Source organism: Furipterus horrens, unplaced genomic scaffold (assembly GCF_987537825.1).
Source record: "Furipterus horrens unplaced genomic scaffold, mFurHor1.1.pri manual_scaffold_9, whole genome shotgun sequence".
Taxonomy (NCBI): Eukaryota; Metazoa; Chordata; class Mammalia; order Chiroptera; family Furipteridae; genus Furipterus; species Furipterus horrens.
Window position 1 is genome coordinate 37832830 of NW_028327179.1, and position 24812 is coordinate 37857641.

The 24812-nt window shown below is 37.7% G+C and overlaps 1 protein-coding gene across 2 annotated transcripts in view; it reads right to left on the reverse strand.

Annotated features, from left to right (window-relative positions):
- Positions 1 to 14854, reverse strand: part of DMTF1 (cyclin D binding myb like transcription factor 1) — a 36528-nt gene extending 21674 nt beyond the window's left edge. Inside the window, exons 1-6 of one of the 2 annotated variants that reach the window (XM_090287274.1) lie at positions 14691 to 14854; positions 14290 to 14416; positions 13437 to 13553; positions 11553 to 11675; positions 6006 to 6100; positions 4146 to 4260 (exon numbers count right to left, since the gene is read on the reverse strand). In XM_090287274.1, coding sequence (XP_090143400.1) covers positions 4146 to 4260; positions 6006 to 6100; positions 11553 to 11675; positions 13437 to 13545 — 442 coding nt within the window. In that variant the 5' untranslated portion in view covers positions 13546 to 13553; positions 14290 to 14416; positions 14691 to 14854. The remainder of the gene's footprint in view (positions 1 to 4145; positions 4261 to 6005; positions 6101 to 11552; positions 11676 to 13436; positions 13554 to 14289; positions 14417 to 14690) is intronic. The other variant, XM_090287273.1, reaches the window with a different exon arrangement.
- Positions 14855 to 24812: the final 9958 nt, after the last annotated feature.

Genomic DNA, 24812 nt, shown 5'->3' on the forward strand with positions numbered 1-24812 from the left:
GAGCTGGGCTCCTGCACTATAGCTGGCGTCATGAACAGGATTCGCCACAGACTGAAACTATGGAGCAGAGGTCGCCTACAGCCATGGATGTGTGGCTTCTAGTGGCGACTGTGCTGGAGGCTTAGGCACCCACTCAAGATTGGGAGGGTGTAGAAGTGACCCCTGAGGCAAAAGAAGGCTCTGCTGAAGATAGGGGGCTCTTTAGATAAGAGAAATTCCTGGGAGGGAACACACCCTATGGGCTGGCTATTTTTCACTGTTCTAGGTAAAGCAGTTAAGAGACTCGCTTGCATTAGGGACACAGGTCTGAGATTTGAAAAAGGACCTGAGCTGGGGGCTGGAATTGAGAGTTGCTTGGAAGGCACGAGTTATTAGAGGTGGAAGAGGCTGCCCAGACAGCCTGGGGTTCTGTAAAGAGGTCAGAGATACAGGTCATAAACTCCTCCTCCAAGGACTAGGATGATAGGGAGGGCCAGACCCCGTCCCAGTTCCAGGCACCACCAGCAATAACACAGATTAAGAGGGAGTTTCCAAATGGCCAAGCGCCAAGCCTGGCCCCCTCTGCAAGTCATAGAGTACTCTCAAGGGGAACCAGATTTGGGAAGCCAATTCGGTAAAAAGCACCAGAGTCCTTAGTGGCTTAGTTGCTAAGATTATGAGATTTAGGGGTGAGTGGCATTTTGCTTTCTGGCCAGGAAGTAAGCCTGCATGCATCACCACGCACCAGTGCTGAGACAGCAGCTCCAAAATATGCACCAGACTCGTTATTCATTCCGTTAGATTGGATTGTGGTGGCCGCTCGTGACATGGCTGAACTCAGATTTACCATCTACGATGGGTAGGTGGCAGTCTATACTGAGTACCTGCAGACATTGCGAGAGCTGGGAACTTGTCATTATATTGATGATAGGCTGACTTCTTTCTTATAGGTTTAGAATCTGCTGCACCTGCTTTGCTGAAGCATTTACCAGTAAGGATGGGCAGTAAACACGAACAAGATACAAGAACCTGGTTTATCTGTAAAGATCTTGGGGTTGTCTGGTCAGGTAAGATGAAGGTAGTGCCAGAGGCAGTAACTGATAATGGCATTTACAACCTGATCAATGGTCAAGCAGTTACAGGAATTCTTGGGTGTCAGGCTATTGGAGGGTGTTTATTCCATTTTTGGCACAAATTCTGAAACCTTTGTACCACTTGGTAAGAAAAGGAGTCACATAGGACTGGGAACATGAGCATGAGATGGTTTTTGCTGCAGCTAAGTGAGCTGTAAAAACAGTACAGGTCTTGAGTGTTCTGGATCCAACATGAACCTATGACTTGGATGTCTATGTCACCACTGAGGAGTACAGCTGGGGGTCTATGGCAACGTTTGACACTCTGGTTGGCCCATGGCTAGAATCTGGATGGATAGTGGTTCATAGGCTTTTCTGGGACCAAATCATGTGGCAAGACCTATGGACATTAGGGCAGCAGAAACAGGTAACCCTGGTCCCATGTTTCTAGACATGCTCCATTGGCCTCACCTGAAAATGATGAGGCAGATACCCTTGTTCAGGTATGATGGCTAGAAGCTCTGTAGAGGTGGCCACCTGGCTCCATAGGTGACTCCTTCATGTGGACAGTAGTGAAACAATGGGGATTGCCTCTGTTGATACAGTGGTACAGGCACTTCAAAGTGTGTGGTCTGCTCCAAGCACCAGCTATGGCAGGTTCCCTGAGGTCACATAATAGCCCTGGGTGCACTGCCACTGATAAGATGGCAAGTAGATTACATTGGTCCCTCACCAATTTCAGGTTTCTGATACATGCTTTGACCTGTGTAGATACTACAATAGGTTTGTTGGTGGCATTTCCTGCAAGGCATGCTGATCAGCAGACCTCCAAGAAGCACTTAGAAAAACTATTTGCCACCTATGGCTGCCCCTTAATTATAAGCGACCAAGGAACCAGTTTTACTGGAAAAAGGGTTACAGGCCTGGATAAAGGATCTGGGAAGCCAATGGAAGTTTCATGTCCCGTACAATCCACAGGGGGCTGGCATCACTGAAATGTATACTGGTCTGTTAAAAAAAGGGACTTATGGCAAAGACAGGCTCTATGAAGGGGTGGGCCTCGCGGTTATGGACTGTGTTACACATCCTCAATGAGCAACCAAAGAAAGGAGTGCTCTTCCCTATTGACTCTGCTCTAACTAACTGCGGTGCCCATACAGCTAAAGTACACACCAAAAATGATATGTTGAAGCCTGGTTTTGGAAAACAGAATAACATTCTCTTGCCTGTGCTGACAGCCTTGAATCTGGATGACATGGTGCAATGGACCCGGCCTTAGGAATTTTGCCACATGAATCAATGATGGTTAGCATTAGTGGCCCCATGGGGCCAAGGTATTTAAGCCCACTTGATGTGTATACCTTGGTAATAGCCACGTAGCTTCCTCGGGTCACAGTGGTATACCCGAAGGGTGCAGAGACCATGAGCATCCTGTGGGGCAGTTTTATTCTTTCATTATGGCCAATGATGCCCCTCCAATAGCCTTACATATTGACTTGACAATGACACCCCTGGGGAGGGGAGTAAAGGTGTAGTATACAAAACCAAGGAGGGGCCCTACATCTGCCACTGTATCCTACTGGACAGCATGTATCCTACTGGACAGGCAGGACTTAACCCTGTTTAATATCACTAAAACATATTTTTATTGCCCTTAAGGTTGGTGTATAGAAATGTGTACGTGGACTGTGCAGCACCTTCGCAGACGTGGCAGTGGCTCAGCATGCCGGGCCTGCACAGAGGTGCTAAGCAGCACTGCCACTGGCTGCAATTTTCTTGCACAGGGTCCCATGTGGAAGAATCCTGTTGCACAGATTGTGAGGCAAGAATCCTGGAGGGGTAGAGTGTCTCGTGAGGGTGACCATAGCCAGGATCCCTGCCTCCACATGCATGTATTTTCATTTTCCTTTGTTAACTTCATGTATATGAGCCCCTGGTCTTCAGTCGGCGTGGACACTTTGTCCTTTGTCCTTGCCCACCACTGTGAGACTGAAGGCGGATGATCTTGGCTCCCATGATTCCCATGTCCTTGCCTGCTGCCACGAGACTAGACTGAAAGGCAGATTTGACTGCTGTTTTCACCCGCTGCTGTGAGAAGGAACTTGGTATGAATTCCCTCTTCAACACTCCACTGTTGTTTTTCGGTCTCACGGAATCCAAAGTAAACCTGCCTGGAGCTGAGCTCCTACACTATGAAGACTATTAGAAAAGCCCAAATGTGCTTAAAACCTGAAAAATTTCTCCAATGAAAAATAAATTTAATGAGCAAAATAACATATATACAAGATTCTAAGACAAGGTAAACATAATACACTGGATACCAAGTGAATAATATATTCTAAATGAGTATTTACAGTGGTTAAAAACAATTTACTTACTTTTGCTTCCTTTCCTTACTTAAGTGGTGTGTTGTTCACAACGCCTACTTTCCTGTAGCAGCTTTTTAGCATCCTTATGAGCATAGCAGCACTATAAACACCGTGCAACAGTAAGCCTCTAAGCTGTTTATCAGACCGAAGTAAGTAGATCTTTGAAAAGGCTTGAGTTCCTATTCCCATTAAGCAGTAACCAGACTGTCTTTTAAATGCCATTTGTTCAAAAATTAACAGGACAAAGACCTACTTCATCAGTCATTTACAGCCAAATTTAATTCATTAAGAAAAGCTCAAATTTAATTCAGTTAGGAATAAGTCAGTTAGAAAGAGCTAAGGACCATAAGATTTCACTCATATGTAGAATATAAAACTGAAACTCAAGACACAGACAATAGTATGGTGGTTACCAGAGGGAGAGGGTGGAGGCGTAGTGAAGGGTGAAAGGGGATAAATATGTGGTGATGAAATTCAATTTGACTTTGGGTGGTGAGCATACAATGCAATACACAGATCATGTATCACAGTAATGTATACTCGAAACCTATATGATCTAATTAACCAATGTCACCCCAATACATTGAATATAAATAAAAAAGAAAAGCTCAATTACCATTACTAATCACAATTATGAAGGTCCAACTCAGAATCCTAATAACTATAAGCTCTTTTTAATCTCCATTTTTTTCCAGTAGACACTAAAACTCACAGTATATCTTACCTTTGTTAGTCAGAGAATCCTTGTCTTCTTTAGTTGTAAACCATGCTTGGCTAACTGCTGAAACTTCCTCATTACCCAATGGAGATATTTCATCTAGTTGCTCATTCTGTAGAATCTTGAAAAAGTACAAATATAAATTTGGATATTTATATATAAAATGAGCTCATACATGCAATAAAATGGAAATGCTGGTGTTGGGTGTTATGACTGTGAATGTCCTTATAGGTGGTTCTCTAAAATAGTCATCTGTAATGTAATCTCTTGAGAAATTTAAAGATTACCAGGCTAAATCAAAAGGCATTATTGCAAAATCATGGTCTACTTACTGTTTACTGACAACTTCTTTTAACCAACCTTTAGAGCTGACTCCTACCCTCATTAACGTGGCTCCTTCTCAAGGAATTATATGGTACTACTTTTATTATTATTACAGCTAGAGCAGTATTTATTGAAGAATGTGGTTAAAAAACAAGCTTTATAGAAATAATTCACACACCATAAAATTCACCCTTTCAAGTGTATAATTCAGTAGTTTTAGTATATGCAATTATCACTGGGTACATTTTCAATCACATACATACTTAAATCTAGCAAATTTTGCAGGAACAAAACCATTTTTAAGAGTTGGCCTTGGGCTAAAGAGAAGAAAATATGACAACAGTATTGCCATTTGAGGTATGAGATTATCACAGACACACCAGGATAAGGAGTTATATGCCTACTGATCACTCTGGAGTGGATCAACTACTAAGCTACATCACTGGTTGGAGGTAAGTCCTAACCAAGATTGGACTATTCCTTGAATAAGCAAAAGGTGAATTTCTAACTGCAAGAGGAAATAAAACACACCTCACTTGGAAAGAGAGAAGCTCTCATTGAACCACTGAAGCACAATAAGGGGGAAAGCCACACTTCTATTGTCACCTACTTTATTTTTATATCTGGTAGTAATGAATATATTACATTCATAAGAGCAGTTTAAAAAAAAAAAAACCCACGGGCAAAAAGCCAGAAATCACTGAAGAACTATGAAAAGTTTTATAACTCTATATTTATGTCATATATGTTTTAGATTTTTTTCTTTTAAAGACCAAGAGGCCCTTATAAAGCTGAGAATTGAAACAGACTAGACAGCTGATGTATAAGGTTTCTTGTATTATGAGATGATCGCATTATATTAATCAGTTCCTTAACAAGATAAAATCTCCAGAATGAGTCTAAATACACAGCCAGGTGCACTCTATGAACCTTAGGCATAAACCTGTCATGCTGATTATTTGCCATCTTCAGGCAAATGCTTAATGCTTTATGATTTAAGTATTCCTGATGAAGAGTTAGAATCATTGCTTAAGTCATATATTATTAAATGTGTAAACAGCCATCTTATGAAGCAATAATGATTAAATTTTAACCATAATATTCAACACTGTCAATAATGAGTTAAGTGAGCATAGCTTCCATTGACATAAAACAGAATATGTACATGCAGCCTTTCTAAATGGGTTACTACAGATCTGGGTAAAACCACCTTAGAAAGCGTTATATCCCCATCAATTTCTTAGGTAAGATAAAATTTAAAGTTATTTAACAGCTCAAGTGAGATCTCTCCATGTAGATAAATGCACGTGCATCATCTGTTTCAACAGATGTGAACAACTCTACAGGGAATGAATTTTAAAATTCTATCTCTGCTTGTAATTCTGAGACATATATGCAGGGACTTGGAAACCTGAATGAAGTAATAAGTCTTACCTCAATTTTTGGTTGCTACTTTGTCAGACAAAATGTTTGCACTGTTTTATCACCTATGATATGTGTAAAGGATAGTCCTCTTGCAGCCGGTAAAAAGACTTACTATACCTGGATCTGTGTCACAGTTCCCTCAGTAATCTCATCATCTGTCACCTCTGTGGTTGCAGTCATGGTCACCTCAAAGCTCTGATCATTTTCTGAAACTTCAAGAAAAAGAACAGTTCAGCTCTAGAATAATGGCAGGTTCTAAATATTTTTTAAAAACATGAAAAAAACTGTGGCCGTCTAATTTCCTAACACATTCCTTGCTCATATATGTATGTATTTAACCAATATTTATTGTGCCCGTAATACACACTAGGTATTGCTCTGAGTTATGTGGAGACAGCCGTGAGCTAAAGAAACAAAAAACCTGCCTTTATGGTGCTTATATATTCTAGTGGGTTAAACACAAAATGAACATGATATTATGTTGGATGGTGATAGTGTTAAGAAGAAAAAAATAAAGCAGGAAAGGGAATATATTGGAAGTGAAGGAGGATATTTGAATTTTTAGATACGAGGCCAGGAAAAGTAACCAAGATTTGCTACAAAGTAAGGAAGGGAGCTAATCATGTAGGAGTTTTGAGAAAGCTCTTCAGGCAGAAGGAAAGCGGAATGCAAAGGCTCTGAGATGGAGGTATGCCTGGATTTTCCTTAGAAAAGCAAGGATGGCAGTGTGGCCAAAGCAGACTGAACAAGAACAGTAAGATACTGTGTGGGAATTTGTAGGCTACTATAAAGACTTCGAGTTTATCTCTTAGACAGGAAACCAGTGAAAGATTTAGAGGTTTGGTAAAATCTTTTATTTTAACAGGATCACTCTGGCTGGAATAGGGAAAATAGCCTAAAGGGCAGCAAGGGTTGGAGTGAGATCAGTTAAGAAGCTAATTCAATAATAAGATGCCAGTGGCCTGGATTAGAGTGAAAGCAAGTGAAGGTGATGAGAAGTACTTCAAATTGTGGGTATATTTTGATGGTAGAGCCAAAAGAATTTGCGGATAAAGCAAACATGAGAGAAACTGAAAACTCAAGACAATATTACAATTTTTTTTAAATCTCAGGAAATAGAAAAAATGTGCCTGCCATAAATGAAATGGGGAAGATTATAGAAGCAAATTTCAAAATTTAGTAAGTATCAGGAACTCAGTTTTAAACATATTAGTTTGAGATACCTACTAAATCTCTAGAGTTAAAAGGAGAAGCCTGGCCCTGGCCAGGTGGCTCAGAGAGTTGGAGTATTGTCCCATACAAAGGCTGTGAGTTCAATTCCTGGTCAGAGCATACACCTAGGTTGTGGGTTTGATCCCCAAGCCAGGATGTGTACTGGATGCAACCAATTGATGTTTCTCTCCCTCTCCCCTATTTCTTCTCTCTCTAAAATCAATACATATATCCTTGGGTGAGGATTAAGAAATAAGTGTCTGAACTGGAATAAATCTGGGAGACATCAGCAGAGATGGGATTTAAAATCATGAATTCTCAGGAGAGAAAGCAGAAGCAGTCTAAGAACTGAGTCCTGGGCATGCCACGCTTAGAGGTTGGGGAGATGTGGACAAGTCAGTATAAGAGACTGAGAAAAAATGGTCATAAAGGTAAAAGAAAACTAGAAAAGTGCATTCATTCCTTGGAACCAACATGACAAAATGTTTCAGGGAGAAAGGAGTAGTAAATATTGCCAAAAGCTAAATAGATCAAGTAAGACAAAGACTGAAAAAAAAATCACCACTGGATTTAGCACCAAGGTCTCTGGAGATCTGGGAAGAATAGTTTTGGGGAAGTGACAGAGGTGAAAGCTTGACTGGAGTGGATTTAAGGAAGAATGGGAAGAAGAAAAGGAGACAAGTATAGGCACTCTTTTAAGGTACTCAGCTCTTAATGAAAGAAGAAAAATTGGATGGGAGCCAAACTGGGCTAATGGGATTTTTATTTTAAAGAAGAAATTAGAGTATGTTCATAATGCTAATGGAAACACAATCCAGAAAAGAAGGAAAAATTGATTCAGAAGAGAAAAAGAATTGCTGCAACAATGTCTGTGAATAGGCAAAAACGATAGGATGTAATAAATCGAAGGGCTAGCCTGGCCATAGCTAGGGGAAAAGATATAAGACATAGATACATGCAGATGTGTATTTGTGGTAGTAAAAACTTATGGGAATTACAGTAGTCCCTCTCTATATCGTGGTTCACTTATCACAGCCTCACCATCGCAGGATTTTTAAAAATATTATATTTAATTATTTATCACGGATTTTTCGCTATATCGCAGGATTTTGTGGTACGGTATACATATGTTGAAGTTCAAGTTATGTAGGTTTAAGAGTGTAGAATATGTTTAAGAACATAAGTAGTGTTTATAAAAGTGTGGAAAAGGTTAATAAGGGAGTGGGAAAGGTTAATAGGGGACCGGGAACAGTTTATAAGTGTGTGGGAAGGGTTTATAAAGCCTTAAAATATATATAAATACTAAAATAAATGTAAGGTTCCTACTTTGCGGATTTTAATCTATTGCAGGCGGGGGGAGGGGAGGTCTAGAATGTAATACCCGCGATAAGTGAGGGAATACTGTATTTTCTGGCTACTTCAATTTTCTCAGTAAAGTAGGAAGCAAGGTTATCAGTTGGGAGTATAAATGATGGAGGAGGTATTAGAAGTTTTGGGATGTATGAAATAGTCATCTCAGAGTGGGAAAGAGAAAAAAGTATGGTGAAGTATGTATGGTGTGACTGGTAGGCAACATCATGAGCCCACCTCAAGTTAATGATCATCAACTTAAAGTGAGACCAGTCAGTTTGCTTGTGCTGTTTTTCTCCCATCAGGTACAGACATAAATAGGCAGATTTAACCAAGGTTGTGACTTCACCAAAGAACAAAGTGAGGGAAGGAAAAAAGGACCTGGTAACTTCAAGACAGTGGCTACAATGATTAACCATGAAACTGAAACTGGATAAGAAGGAAAGTGGATAGAAAGTGGAGAAGGAACAGAGAAAAAGTGGTAAGATCAATGGGTGCCAGTGAGGCAAAGGATGGCAGGAGTTTTAAAAGTATTAGAAGTATGCTGGAAACAGAGGAAGCAGCGGTAGGAAAACACAATCTGAAATAGAAAACAAATGGACTCTGGTTAATTGGTAATAGCAGAAGTGGTAATGGCAGTGACGAGGCTATGCGAAGGACAGAAGGGATAGGAGGCTAAGGTACTGCAACCACCGTCTAAATGAGCAGTCACCCGGAGTTCTAACTACAAATGGGGAATGGAGCGAATGGGGAGATGACCGCAAAAATGGGTGGGCAGCAAGCGATCCAGCCTGATCACCCTGAGAGTAAAGAGGACTTTTCAGACTCAAAGAGAGTATTACAATTATTTTTTTAATCTCAGGAAATAGAAAAAATGTACCTGCCATGAATGAGAGGAAAGATTACAGAAGCAAATTTCAAAATTTAGGAAGTACCAGGAACTGTTTTAAACATATTAGTTTGAGACACCTACTGAACTTCTGCAGTTAAAAGGATAAATTTTATCAGTTTTATAAAGCATGTAAAGAAAATCTGAATATTAAAATTAAATTTTAAGTTAAGTCTTTACGAATTAATATTCACCTCCACGAAGTCCAACAAATGATTTGCCTATTCTCTCAGTCCCAGATGACTGTGACAGATACAAAAGTTCATGTTTTTCTTTTTCTTTTTCTTGCTCAATCCCCCTGTGCATCCCCCAGCCAGGACTTTATGCTTTTATGTGACTTTTTTTTAATGTAGAAACTTTCTTAAAATGAAGTAATATACTTTTTACAAATCCAGGGAACATGTAAATACATGAAGTCAGCTTTTTATGAATTCAGTCTTAGTGTAAATATTAGGCTCCAGAATGCCTTCCATCCATGATATGCTGTGACCCAACATCAAGCAGCTCATATATTTTTATGTCAACACTTCCATATTATCTTAGCCATTTATGTGAATAAGGGTGTGAATTCAGACTAACACCATAAAACAGAACAAAGTATCAAGTATAACGTGAACCTACAATCATGATCAAGGCACTATAATTAAATAAATTAACCAGTCAAAATAATCACTCAAAAATTCTGGCTTAATAAAATAAGTAAGTCCTGGGGATGTAATATACAGCATGATGATTACAGTTAATAATACTGTATTGTATATTTGAAAGTTGGTGAGAGTAGATCTTAAAAGTTGTCATCACAAGAAAAAATTCGTAACTATGGTGATGGATGTTAACTAGACTTATTGTGATCATTTCACAATATATAAATATAACAAATCATTATGCTGTACACTTGAAACTAATATGTTACCTAACAATTATAGCTGAATAAAAGAACTGTAGCTTAGAAAATGTCCATATAGAATTGCATCTGTACAAATAGGCCAATCAACTTTTAAAATTGAATCACAACATAATGATAGTTAAATTAGGAAAGAGTTAAAAAGATCATATGAATCATCGTTAGGAGGAAAGTTCATTTATTCAGAAATAGATTATGTTTGTATAGACAAAACTGGAAGCAATATTAGCAATATTAACACTACCCTTTCAGTAGTGTCACAGAAAATTGATATAAAAGGATTTCTTTTTGGTAAATTTAATAAGCAATTAAAATCGAAATACGAAGTATGTATGTACCTGTAAAAACATCGTTTTCCACAATGAAAACCTACTCTCAGTTTTTTCCCCACTGGATTTTTCTTGATGCTGAGTGCAGAATGAAAGTCCTCAGATATGGCAAGACTCTCCTTTATGCAGAGAGTGACACCAAGAGCCTTGTACCAATCTCATTGCCATGACTAACATATCTATTCCAGTTTTGGGGGATAACACAGTTCAACAAGATGCCATATTTTCTGCTAAACAAATCAGAAATATAATCTAATGTTACGGTTGCCGTGCTGTAGACTTTTGCCAACAGTATTCCACCTGGTATACTATACACTTCCTCAGAAATCTAGTCTACTCTAAATGATCTTGGAATATAAACATGTTAAAAATTTCCTTAGTGAGAATAAACTAACCACACTCCTATCTAACTTCAATTTAGCTATTTACCATATAAAGAGGCAGTATAGTACTGGCATTAAGAGTATGAATTACAAGAACCAGAATGGCTGGGTATTACCTTAGACAAGTTATTATACCACTCTGTACCTTAATGATCCCTACTCTAGAGCATGCTTTCTCAATAAGGGCAAATATGCTTCTCATAAGATGTGTGTGAAAAAATCTTATTCTCTTTATTAACAAAGACAGAACATACAGAGAGTACATCTCAAAAAAGTACAATATATCCACGGTATTAAAATTTCATGGGGGAGAGCTTGATCAGGGGGAAAAAAATGTTTAAAAACGCTCCTGGGTAGGGGTGTGGGAACAATAATAAAAAAGTGGTTGAGAAGATTAAATTAGACAATATATGTAAAAGCATTTAGAACCACACCTGGAACATATATATAAGCACCAAGTGTTGGTTAAAAAGAGTTTTTTTTGATGAAATGAATAGAAAAATGATGGGTTTAATTTTACCTTCAAATGCCAATTAAGTCTCTTGCAAGCTATATTTGATTTAAAAAGGAAACTGTTCTTAATACACAGTGACTTACGTGGAAGTGCAACAACTGATATGCAAGGAGTAGAATCATCAATATTCTGATCTTCCTCAGAAGACAGACAAAGCCTTTTATGTGGAGGTTCAGTACTATCTTCTGAGTCTATTTCATCAGCTTCTGATGAAACAAAACAAAATGAAAATCTCAAAACGTTCAAAACAATGAGGAAAACAAAAATCTTAAAGTAATGACTGTAAAACAATCTTCTTGCCAATTTGCTCGGTTAACTACACGCGGCTGTAGAGTGGAACGCCATTGCCTTCTCTGTCTAGTACAGTACCTCAGCTCCTATTCTTAGGTCAAGGAACTATGACAAAGGTGCTACTTTTTGAACATTACATTTTTGTGCTGTCAGCTATCTGGCTTTCCAAATATTTCACATGTAAAGACAAGGGCTCGTTATTTAATTCACTCACAAATTTACTGAGTGCCTACTATGTGGTAGGTGCTGGAAAAACAGTGAAAGACACCCTGACTGTCAAAGAACTCACAGAGATGACTAAACTAACAATTTCAAAATAGTGTAATAAGAGCTATGAAGGTAGAATGAAGAGGCTGTTACATGAGCAGAGAGGAAAGGCATTTTAATTTATACTGCAGGTGAAGGAAGGTTTCCTGAAGAAGATGTCTTCAGCTTGAAAGGAAAACAGCCGGGGAAAGTAATTACTATTGTTAGTAGGGGTAATATGTGCAGTGACACTGAGGTATGAAAAGCTTAAGGTATGTTAGGAAAATACAAATAACTGTGAACCACTGGAACAGATATGGGAAATGTGGCAGGAAGTGAGGGTGGAAGGAAAGCTAAGATGATGAGAGGCCTATGTGCCAAATTAAAAAACCTGAATTATATTCTAAAAACCATGGTAAGCTTTAAAAATCGTCTTAACACTGTTGAGTATCATAACTAATATCTTCAAAGTTTGAAAGATGAATTGGGAGACTGGTTAAAAGGCTATCACAGCTATCCATGTGAGAAACTGAACTAAAAAAAAGGGCACATGAGACGGAGAGGAAGGCCCTAATTCAAGAAACATAATTCTATCAACCCATCTTGATGATGGAATGAATGTGGGAGATCAGAGAAGGATTTATTCCTATGTGTATTTTTGATCTAGGATACTACAAGTAATGAAACAGAAAGGAAAGAGGAACTAGGTTTGGGAATTTTGTGGAAGAATTCAGTTTGGGACATGTGACATTCAAGGTGACTCTAAGAAACAGAATTCAGAATAAAGACAGATGTTTGAATCATTTTAATATGTAGGTAGTAATTAAAACCACAAGTTTGAATGAAATAACCTAGGGAGTAAGTATGGATTGAAAAGAGAAGACAAAACCTAGGTGAGGAAAGGTGTAAAGCAAAATAAACAATAAATTATAAATAAGAAATAGGTAGAGAAAATAAAATCACAAGCCCTAAAGTCACTAAATCTTAATTCATTATATATGATCATATTAAATGTTATTCAGATAGTCACATAAAATTCTCTAACACAGGTTCTAGCAAAAACAGAAACAAAAACAATAAAGTTCCTTTATTTGTATTGGCACGACACTACTACCTCTACATTTTGTAATATACTACAAGTACTCTGATGAGGAAGTGTGTTACGGTTAGCCCATCACCATCTTGGGAGGCTCAACAGATTCTACTTATAAAGTAGCTATTCATAAAAGGTTAAAGTTTATGGTAAGTTTACCAAAAAAGTATCTTAAAAATATAAAAATACAAATTAAGATGAACTCACTCATGATCCATAGGGATAACCTCCTTTCTACTGTCCTTGCCTAAACTATCTGGATAATAAAAAAGGTCAAAGGTGATATAAAATCGAGAAATCCACCAAGATTCACAATTATGTCTGCAAGTTCTCTTACCATTTTGAGGGCAATGAAGAATGAGGTTCCCGTCTGTATCCCGAGTCAAAGTTACAGAGTTCACAGTTTCTACTGTTACTGTGTCAGAATCCTCTTCAACTGTGCTCATACTCAAAGCTGTACAAGAACAGATTTCAGATTAGAATTTAAAAAATTATTTCCAAATATTAACATAAAGTTGCCTCTAATTTCCCCAACCTCCCTGAGAAAAAACCCCACAACTTGTATCTGCCTAGTGTTCTTTGTATGAAACTGCAATGCCAGTTCAGATTTTGAATAATGGTTTTCAGAAGTTTATACTCATTATTTAGAATTAAACACAATAATCTATAAGAATTGACTGTTATGATTAACTAAAAAGCTACAGTATTCACTTTTTAAGAGTTGTTTTTTACCACATGCCATGAAAGCTGTCTGTCATGTCAGCAAGTCTTACCACTTTATTTTTTACTGGCAGCTTTGAGATATATTTAAATGTGTTTAACTTCTGGTTCTTTAGAAGATTCATCAAAGCTTTTATCTTAATCTAAGAATGGCTTCTCCAAAACACTTTTTATAAGTATTTAAGCTCTGTTATTATCTGACAAGTAGGAACACTAAGTAATCCTTAAAAGTGTTTTCATTAATATTAAGCAAGTGCATATAGCCATCATTGACCAAATTGCTTTTCTAATAGAGACGGAGCTAGGCCTTCTTCTGAAAGAGACCTGTTCATGCTATTTTACACATATAATACTTTCCCTTTGTTCAAACAGACTGAAAGATCAGTCTTAGAATAGAGTTAATTCATGGCTGACAGGGGAGAAATTTACTGAATTACAATCCAGAGCCTGGTTGAAGTCTTCAGGCTTACCTTTTAATGCTCAATGAAGTTCTTGCTTCAATAGTCAATTTTGGTCTTGTCCACATAATTTTTACCAGTTACCATAATAAAGAGAACATAAGCCTTGATGTGTATTAATCACTCATTTATTTGGCTCCTATACACAAGATATTAATATGTTCATATATTTACCATTTACACAAATGCATTTTTCCCTAAGCAGAAAAACTTAGAATGTACTAACACTTATATGGTAAAGACCTAGTGATTCACTGGTTTTACTATACAAATTACTGTTTTAAAAGGACATCATTCATTTTACAATGATAAAGATGCCATCCCCAAATTAAAGATAGATGGAAATCATGATCTAGTTACAATTAAAATTTGGGAATTACGAGGCGAGGTCCTTAGAACAGAGGCAGGCTTACCTAGAAAACAGATGGATCAGCTATATCCCTTCCCACAGAAACAAGTCGCCTTCCCTTACACACCAGCATCACTTTCATGTTATCCAGACTGTTTCTCTCCCATGCTTTTACTGCTGCAACACTGAAAAAGTAACAGCATTACACAATAAGGCTTGTAAGAACACGTGTGTGCTAGCAGTACACTGATGACAGCCTAGCACTCCGTGCTGTGTCTACTAGGAAAATGACAAACCAGAAATTGTAGGGCAGAAATGATGAGACCCCGACACCCACTGAGTTAATTCAAAGTCGGTTTCTTAACCCAGCTGTCCCTCATCAGACAAACATTCTTGCTAACAGGTTGAAAGATGCTAGTGGTTTTATGAACTATAGACTCAGATATGTATAACGTGACCCAGAGTGTACATCCATACTGTACCATGAAAATTACCAGTATATTTTCACTCATTCATTCATTCGTGAGGTGGGGAGGAAGAAAGAGACAGAGAGAAATATTGATCGGTTGCCTCTTGTATGCACCCTAGCCCTGTGCCCTCACCGGGAGTTGAACTGGTGACCTTTTGTGGGACGATGCCCAACCAACTAACCCACATTGGTCACGGCACCAGTTAGCTCTTCTTTATAATAATTAACACCTGGGAGCAATTGACATCTATCTTGCTCCTTGCATACATCATCAGTTTGGCTCAAATAAACTCATAAAAATTCAAAGAAAAGAAAAAAGAAAAAAAACCAAAACACCACTCTTTATATAATACCATATTGCATTTTAAAGTGTTAAAAATATGTATCTGTGAACAACACTGACTAGGGATCTGTAGTGAAAAAAAATCCTATAAAGGCTAGAAAAGGTGTATTACAAAAAAGGCTTTGAATGAATTGTGGAAAATAAAAAAAAAACACTGAAATGATTGCTTTTTAAACATTTTTTAAAAAATAAGCTTCTCATCTTCATCCCAAAGGGTCAGCCAGACGTTCAAAAGCACTGAGATTTGATGTTTAATAGGGATGTTTCGGCAAAAACTAAGGATTAAAATTCCAATTTTTGCAGTATTCTAATAATGCCTCTTCAGCATGATTATATTTGAGAACTGCTATACATAAGTCTGCAGTGAAAAAGGTACAGATCTTGCTAGAGAAACTTTCAGTCAGCTATTATATTTCATGCTGTTCTTATTCTGTATCCATTAAATTTTTTAAAAAGCTGGTTTGTAATACCTACTGCATTAGACGGAGAAATTTAAAAAAAACAAAACTAAAATCACCTATAAATTTACCAAACCAGAGTTCACTGTCTTTGGTGTGTGGGTGAGAGAAAGAGAGACTACAGTGGGTGAACAATTTGATATCCAGCTTTTTAGAATTCATTTATATTGAAGTGTGAATGAAATCAAATTGGTATTTAACTGAAGTTTTCTGTATTGTTTAAAACTTACACTGCATAAAAAATGTGACATTATTTAACAGTCACCCTATCACTGGATATTTGTGTTATTCCCAATTTTTCATTTCCTTAAACAATCAGTGAAAATTACTAGATCAAAGAATATGAAAATAAATGAAATCTGAAGTCATACTACCATCTATTTTCTGGAAAGGTTGCACAAATATATATCCCAATCATTGAGGTGTAAACTCTACTTCTGGTAACCTTGCCAGTATTTTTATCTAAAAAGAAACCACAAAGCAAAAAACAGCACACCTGCTCATTTGATAGGTGCAAAATGGTTACTGGTTTAGCATTTAATTAATGTCATCTTGGGCCCCAAGTTAATCTAAAACGTCAGGGAAAAAATAAAGGTGGATTAGAGAAGATATGGTGAGAAAGCAATAAGAGGAAAAAATATGAAACAGCTAGATGAAAGAAAGTACAGTTGATAACTTGCTATCTGAAAGTAGAGGGTTCCTATGAAACCTTTAGTTAGCTGAAATGGTGTAAAGCAAAGCAGCAATTACCATTAATTTACAGGAAAAAACACACACACAAAAGGTGAGCTTTCCCAGACACAAAAAATAACCACTAAATCATACCAAATACAGGCATATCTTGTTTTATTACATTTTACAGATATTGCAATTTTTTTTAACAACTGAAGGTTTGTGGTGACTGTGTTGAGCAATTTGATGGGAGCCATTTTTTCCAACATCTACTTACTTCATGTCTGTCACATTTTGATAATTCTTGCAATATTTCAAACTTTTTCATTATTATCAGTGATCTCTGATGTTACTGTTGAATTGTTTTGGGGTGCCATCAACCGTATCATGATAAGACAGCAAACTTAATGGATAAATGTGTGTGTTCTGACTGTTCCACTAACTGGCTGTTCCCCCTCCTCTCTCCCTCTCCTCAGGACTCCCTATTCAGAGACACAACAATATTGAAATGAGGCCAATTAATAACCCTACAATGGCTGCTAAGTGTTCCAATGAAAAAAGCTAGCAGGTATGTCTCCCTCTTTAAATCAAAACCTAGACATGATTAAGGTTAGTGAGGATGGCATGTTGAAAGCTGAGACAAGCCAAGGCTAAGCCTCTTGTACCAAAGTTAGTCAAGTTAGGAATGTAATGGAAAAGCTCTTGAAGGAAATTGAGTGCTGCTCCAGTGAACAGATTTTAAGAAAGCAAAACAGCCTTATTGCTGATATGGAGTCTTACTAGTCTGAATAGAAGATCCAGCCATAGCATTAACTTAAGCCAAAGCTTAACCCAGAAACAATACCCTAATAAAATCAAGAAAATACCTGAAATATGGTATAAAACATTTATAATGGAGTACTTATATATACTCACATTTAAATGAGAAATATAATTTTCATTTATAGAACCTGATGAACAAGACAATATTTAATGCAGAACAAAAAGAACTCTTGGTTAACACAGCACTTAAAGAAATGAATACTTCATCCTACTCCTTTCCAGTATTGATGTAAAGCTTTTATTCAGTTGAATTATTTTAGACTGTATCTCCATCTACATTAATTATTCTGATTTTCTAGGCAATTAATTGACAAATATCTTCTAAAAACTAGAACCAAGAAAACTGACATTTCTTTCTAATTTTGGGACTACTTCTGTAAATAAATTTCTATCAGTTCCCAAGCACAATATTAGTACAAGGGTAGATTCTACTAGTGAAGGTCATGAGAAGTATGGGCGCTTTTGCTAACCCTAGATGCTTGGAATTGATTCTCCACTGGAAGATGGAATAAAAGTACATGCGGTGAAAAATTCATTATTCTGAGGGGAAATCAAGCAAGCAACAGAACATATAGTACCAGAATTTTATTGGATGAGTTAAGAATTGAGAACCACTACCTAAGAGGCAAAGTTTCTGGAATCGTTCAATTAATGACAGTAAGGACACATTTAGTTTTCAGATGTCTTTTTTCCTGACCCAATATATTATCAGAAAACTACTCATACTACCCTGTAACCTTTTTGTGATATATCCCGTCTTTTTTTTTTTTTTTTTTTTTTTTTTTAAGATTTTCATTGTTTTGAGAGAGAGGGGAAGGGACGGAGAGGGAGAGAAACACTAATGAGAGAGAAACATCAATTGGTTGCTTCCTGTACTTGAGACCAGGGGCCAAAACAGCAACCCAGACATGTGCACTGACCAGGGATAGAACCAGGGACCTTTTGTTTTGCAGGATGATGGCAAACAATGGAGCCATATCAGTCAGGGCCCCCAAGTCTTTTTCCCATGTATCGACATTCCTAATTGTTTTTACAATGATGAGATCCTGCTGTCAGATCTTTTATTACTGTTTTTGCACTTATTTTATTATGAACATTTTCTATATTTACCTCTCCACAAAATTTTTAGTGGAGAGACAGTATCTAAACTTACCTATTTATTACTGAACATTTTTGAGGTCTTGCTATTATAGACTCCATATTGACCATCATTATGCCTACTGTTGCATATAACTAATATCCTAGAAAGGGTTTGTAAGATTTCCTTACCAATGTAATAAAAAAATCTAAAAGATGTTTCAAGATTTTTATTTTGAAAGAATAAGTCTTTGCTAACTACATACATCCCAAAACCAGGTTATATAGAGGGATGCCCCCACCCCCCGCAAAAAAAAAAATAAAAGCCACAAGATAAATCTTGAATATTGATTTTTATTCAAGATAGGAATGGGGGACACGTCATACTTGCAGTTGACTATTTTGGACTATGTTCCCAGGCCCCTGGGTATTTGTTCTTCTATATACATTGTGGAAGTCTAACATACAGAGCTATAAATGAATGTAAAGCATACTGAATTAAGGTATCTAATTAATGCACATTATGACCTGGTTTTAAGATGGTACAATATGACTGTATACCATAAAAAGTCAATAAAGATGTTAATGGGGTTTATTATAATAGACTAATTGCTTAAGATGCTGATTCAATTATCAGCAATTGAAAACAATATCATTACGAAAGAAAACTACTTGGCAGTATTACAAGGAGCAGCATTTTACATCTGGTTTGGCAATATAATCATATTGTTTATTAAAAACCAAAAACGTTATTTTTTACCCAGTGAATGATATGCGAGCTTATAATATGTACTTGGCTACATTTTAAGATTTCATCAATTCAAAAGTGAGTACTCTATGCAAAGCAGCATCGGAAGATCTTAAAAGGAAAGACATCAAATTATCATTACGATTTACACCAAAGTTGGTTTTTAAAGTGCATTTCCTCAACAGACATTACAATACTCATAGGCAATACACAAACGTAATGAACATTTCTTTTGCTACATAACACCTGGTGGTAAATACAAGATTAGCTTTGACAACCTGGTGCTTGGAAGCATGGCCAGACAACACTACCACCACACATAACCAAAATGACAGAAAAAAATTGGAGGAGATGGTGTCTCAAACAAACAAAAACCACATCGTTCAAAAAGGGCTCTTCAGTATACTTTTTCCTGACAACTTTTTTCTGTTATCCAGTCACAGGATGGAATATCTATCCGCAAACTTTAAAAAAAGTAGACTTGGTAAGTTTTTATTTCAATGTATTGTTTACCTTTATGGAATCAAAGCACAACAAAATCTATTTGTGATTTCTATTACAAGAATTCTCTTCACAAAAGGAAAAAAAACATGAAAAAGAGGGGGAGAAATGATATGAAAGCAAATGAATGCCACATAATTTAATAACTTTTATAATTAAAGCAATAAGTTCATCATTTTCTCAGGTCATTTCATATTATTTGGAGATAGGAAAAGATTTGGAGCTGAAATTACAAAGCACTCAGAACAACTAGGGAATCCTTTTTTATGGAAAAAAAAAGTGCTAAAGTTAATGGTGATAAAATTATTAAAAGAAAACTCCATTTTAAGAAGGAAGGCTAACATCCCTCAGTATAAAATATTAAATAGACAGCATCTATACATATTTAAAAAGTAAAACTCTTCCTATGCTTTATTGCTATTCTAAAATTTTGATGTCTTTGCAACACACTTTGAAAACACTTCCCAACCTCTTAATATTTTAATATTTATGTGCCTGGCTCTGAATCCCTAAGAACACTTGTTTCACGTTATCTTATTCATCTTCACAAGTGTTAAGCCAGAGTACTTAAAGGACTATGAAAAAAGCAATTGTTCAAAATAAGATGATCTTTTCAGGGCAAATTTATTACAACATTAATAAAAACTGAGGTCTATAGATCTTGGGAGAGATATATGAAGTGAGCAGAAAGCTAAGCATTATGTGGGGAAGGTAAGGACTAGTTTTGCTGTTCTTATTCCAATTCTTACTAGTAACATCTAAAGAACCTGACAAATATACTTACCTCTTCTGCTGCCTTGAAGTGAAATTAGGTAACCTTTCTCTATCATAAGAGGGAGTAAGGGAGAGAGGGAAGGAAGGAGAGGGGGAGGGAGGGAGGAGGAGAGAGAGACGGAGAGAAACTTAAAAGTGGACACCTCTTAATATAATTGTCTACCAGTAACCATTTCCTAGCCATGCTCTCCTTTCAAAGCTCAAATCCTAATTCCCAAAACCTTTTTGATTGCTTCCCTTCAAAATACTTATAAAACCTGAACATCCAGAAAACAATGTTTATATGGCATGTATTTATTCATCTAATTGCTTAAACTATGGACCTAAAGTTCTACATATGTATGCAAAGCCCAGTATTTACTGATTAACTGTTGATGAAGATAGAGGAATAGCACTTTGGCTCCACCATCTAGCTCAACTGCAATCAATTCAAGATATTCATACTGAATATGCGGGTCTAGATCAGTTCCCACCCAAATATTACATTTTGGGATGAGCCTATCAACTAAAATAGTAAAAAATAAAGAAATTAGTTTGGTGGCAAATAAAAGCACTTAGTATATGGGATTTAAAATAATGAGATAAAATAACCACAAAACATAAAATTTATTTTTCCCAAAACTAAGTCTTTTCCAGAAATGATCAAGCTGTTTTCTTGCCCCTCATGAATAAAGGAAAAAGTTTATTCTCACACCAAACAGGCTATTTTTAATTTTATTTTTTAAAAATTCAGTGTTTTTATAACGTTAAGAAATGTAACTTTGATTTTTTCCCCCTAAATCTTAACTAAATTTCTAAATCTTAACCTAATATAATTAAAATCTTAACACTACTACAACATTATAGTAAAAAGCTAGAGGTTCTGGTGTATTATCATCAGTCTATAAACATTACGTGGTGGTAAATTGCTCAAGCTACTAAAATAAAAATACAAAGTTATTTGAGACACAAATTTAAAACCAGCTCAAAGAATCTCAGGTAATGAAAAAATATGAAAATCCTTAACTGAAAGAGAAAAATTATTTTGTTTGTAAAACACAACGGAAGAATATTTTCTTACTTGGACTGAAGCTAAAAGCTCTAAGTGGTTAATTGTATCTCAAGAATTGAAGGTCTAATTATTAGCAGAAGGTAAATTTATAAATGGTATTACTCTAAGCTTAAAACAATGACTAGAAAGTAATCCTACAGAATATGCACTTTGTTGGATTTGCCAACATGAAGCCTCACGGACCGTCAGAATGAGGTACACACGATGAACCACACACAATGAGGGGAGTCCTGACTTACGTTTCATAATATTATCACCCTCTCCTTATGTACACGGATTATTTTTTATTAAAAAAACACATGCTGTATCATTATTCAACTGCATAGAGAAGCACTTGGACACTCCTCTCAAATTTACGCCGGAGACTGGGCTAAAAACATTCTACGTCCCTAAGATATTTAAAGTCTTATTTTAAAGAACACAGATTAAAAAATTTACAAACTTGCTTCAGAACTTGGGCAAAACTTGGGCAAATTTTGACAATTACTATATGCCAACGTGTTAATTAGTGTTTTCTGGTCGGTTAGGACTGTCTTCCCGCAATCCAGCCCACGTCCCTCTTAAGAGATTCAGGCTGACAGAGACAGTTCGACCAGCAACCCCGATTCCCTCTGCCTGGGCCATGAATAGCTGAGCAAGTGAATCCAAAAAGATGAGAGAAGAATCTAAGACGCAAACAAGGTAAAAAAACAAAAAACAAAAACATTCAAGGGGGTGGGGTGGGGCGAGACCCACCTCTTCTTAACTGAACCGCATATAAAAAAAAGGTAATAAGCACAAAAACAAGAAGGAAAAAAAAGAACGAAAAAAGAACACCACAGAAGCCAAGTAAGGATTCCTTACTCTCCGCATTCCGGGGCCCAATTCTCTACCGAGGTTACTGGCCCACCCCACCCCCAGGGGTCCCGGCGCCATTTAGCTCCTCCAAAGCTGCCGCCATTTTCCGCCCCCGCAGGATCGCTGCTTTGCCTCGGCGGCCGCTCGTTACCCTACTCTGCAGCCCAAGCCAGCACCACAGGCCCAGCCCCGAGAGGGAGGCCCTGGCCTGAGCGTGCGGGGACGGCAGCTTCAGCGTCACGAAGGCCCAGCAGCGACCCCGCCCGCGGTGCCCGGGGGCCGGCAACTTGCGCCGGCCGGCGGGAGCAGGCGGGTAGCAAAGGGGCCGGACAGACTCCACTGGGCGGAGCGGCCCTGGCGGCGGTTGGGACCTGAAGGTTCCATCGCACTTACTTCCTGTTTTGGGTCCGGGCACTTTGGAAGAACCAGGATGAAGGCTCCAAAAAATACCAGGATGGAGGAAGCAGCCACGGGCAAGAGTGGCTGCAGCTGGAGTAAGCGGACGCGACAAGCCACCGGAAACGGAGCTGCAGCCGCGCCCCGCCCCCAGCCCCCGCACGCTCCCCCTTCCGATCTCCTCTCCTTTGGGACGGCCCTGCGCGCCAGCTGCTACCTCACTTCCGTCCAAATTGGAGCGCGAAAAAGGGTCCCGGTTTATTGTGGGAAAAATGATCCCAATTTTTTGGAGCCTCAGACCAGGTCTATGTAGCGGTATTTGTGGTTGTCTGTTCTCTTTCTCTCCTTCTACTGTCTACGAGGAAATTTCGATACGGATTATCCCGCTGATGATGAAATATATATATACACACACACAAGAAATCATATATATACTTATCTATATGATTATACATATATGTGGTGATATATATGTGTGTGTGTGTGCGTGTGTGTGTGTGTATAATCGTGTAACTGTGGTCCTGCCTTTGGGGAAAGTCGGGCTCCGCGCGCGGCCGAGTTTCATAATTCCCCGGGGCTTGGAGCGGAGGGAGCTGCGGGGTGGAACGGATTGAAAGCGGGATCTGAGTGCAGAAGAAAGCCTGAAATTGTGTGTTTGTCCCTACGCTCGGTCTGCTTTGCCGTAGACAAAGTTAGACGTTACCTATTTGGGCGTGAGGTGCAAATGCGATTCTTGGGGAAATGCATACTGAGTGTTGGAAGATGCTATTCTGTAGTGCACAGTCAATCGTCTTCAAGCGCCGCTTTTCTACGACGGCTGATTTTCTATCGGGGGAGATAAGAGAAGCCAATACTCGGGTCCCGCCCCCAGACTAGCCTTTAAGAAGCTTCTTGAGACCCTGGCAAAGATTTTGTTTTTAGAGTTACAGGGCTTTGAAAATCAGATTGAGTGGTCTGAACCCTTTTACAGCTCTTACGATTCTGACCTCTTTTTACTTGTTTATAAAACTAGGTTTATTATACTCTGCTTTTATCAGCTGGGATTACATGAGTTTAAAAGTTAGACTTCACTAATGTAAGTTGTGTTCAAGAATTACCTGTAGACGCATACTACATTGTCACAATGGGAATGTAGTCACTCTTAGTTGTAAAAGTCAAATGAAGGCTATCAGGAATGTGAATATGTACATCTAAATTGGCCTTAAGTAACTAAAGAAGTTAATACTTAGTGACTTATTTTCCTCTGTTATTTTAATATATTTTTTTAATTCTGGGCAACCCTGGTTTCCTTTGAATGCAAAGTGTAGTTGAAAGACTTATGGCGGGTGGGAGGGACATCCTGAAATGGAATTAGAAAAATGAGTATTTGTTTACATTTTAAGCCAAATGTACAGTTTCCACGCTGCTATTCTTTGGGGTGCATTTTTAAAAAACTTAAGCAACAATGAGCTGGCATGACACAACTATTAAAACGCTAAAAATTCAAAACACTGACAACACCAAGTGCTGGTGAGTACAGAAATGCTCATTCATTGATAGTGGTAATGCAAAACACTACAGCTACTTTGGAAAACACTTGGGCAGTTTCTTATAAAATAAACATGTTCTTATTCTATAGTCCAGTAGTCACACTCCTTGCTATTTACGCAAATGAATTGAAAACTTACGTCCACATAAAAACCTAAACATGGATATTTACAGTCACTTTATTCATCATTGTCAAAGCTTGGGAGCAACCAAGATGTGCTTCAGTAGGTAAATGGATAACTTGTGGTATATTTATAAATACAGTGGAACACTATCCAGTACTTAAAAAACAAAAACAAAAAACTATCAAGCCATGAAAAGACAGGGAGGTAACTTAAATGCATATAACAAAGTGGAAGAGGTCAATCTGAAAAAGTTACATATTGTGTAATACCAACTACCTGACGTCTGGAAAGGGCAAAACTAAGGAGATAGTGACAAGATCAATAGTTGCCAGGGTTTGGGGCTGGGCAGAGAACACAGGATTTTTAAGGTAGTGAAATTATTCTGT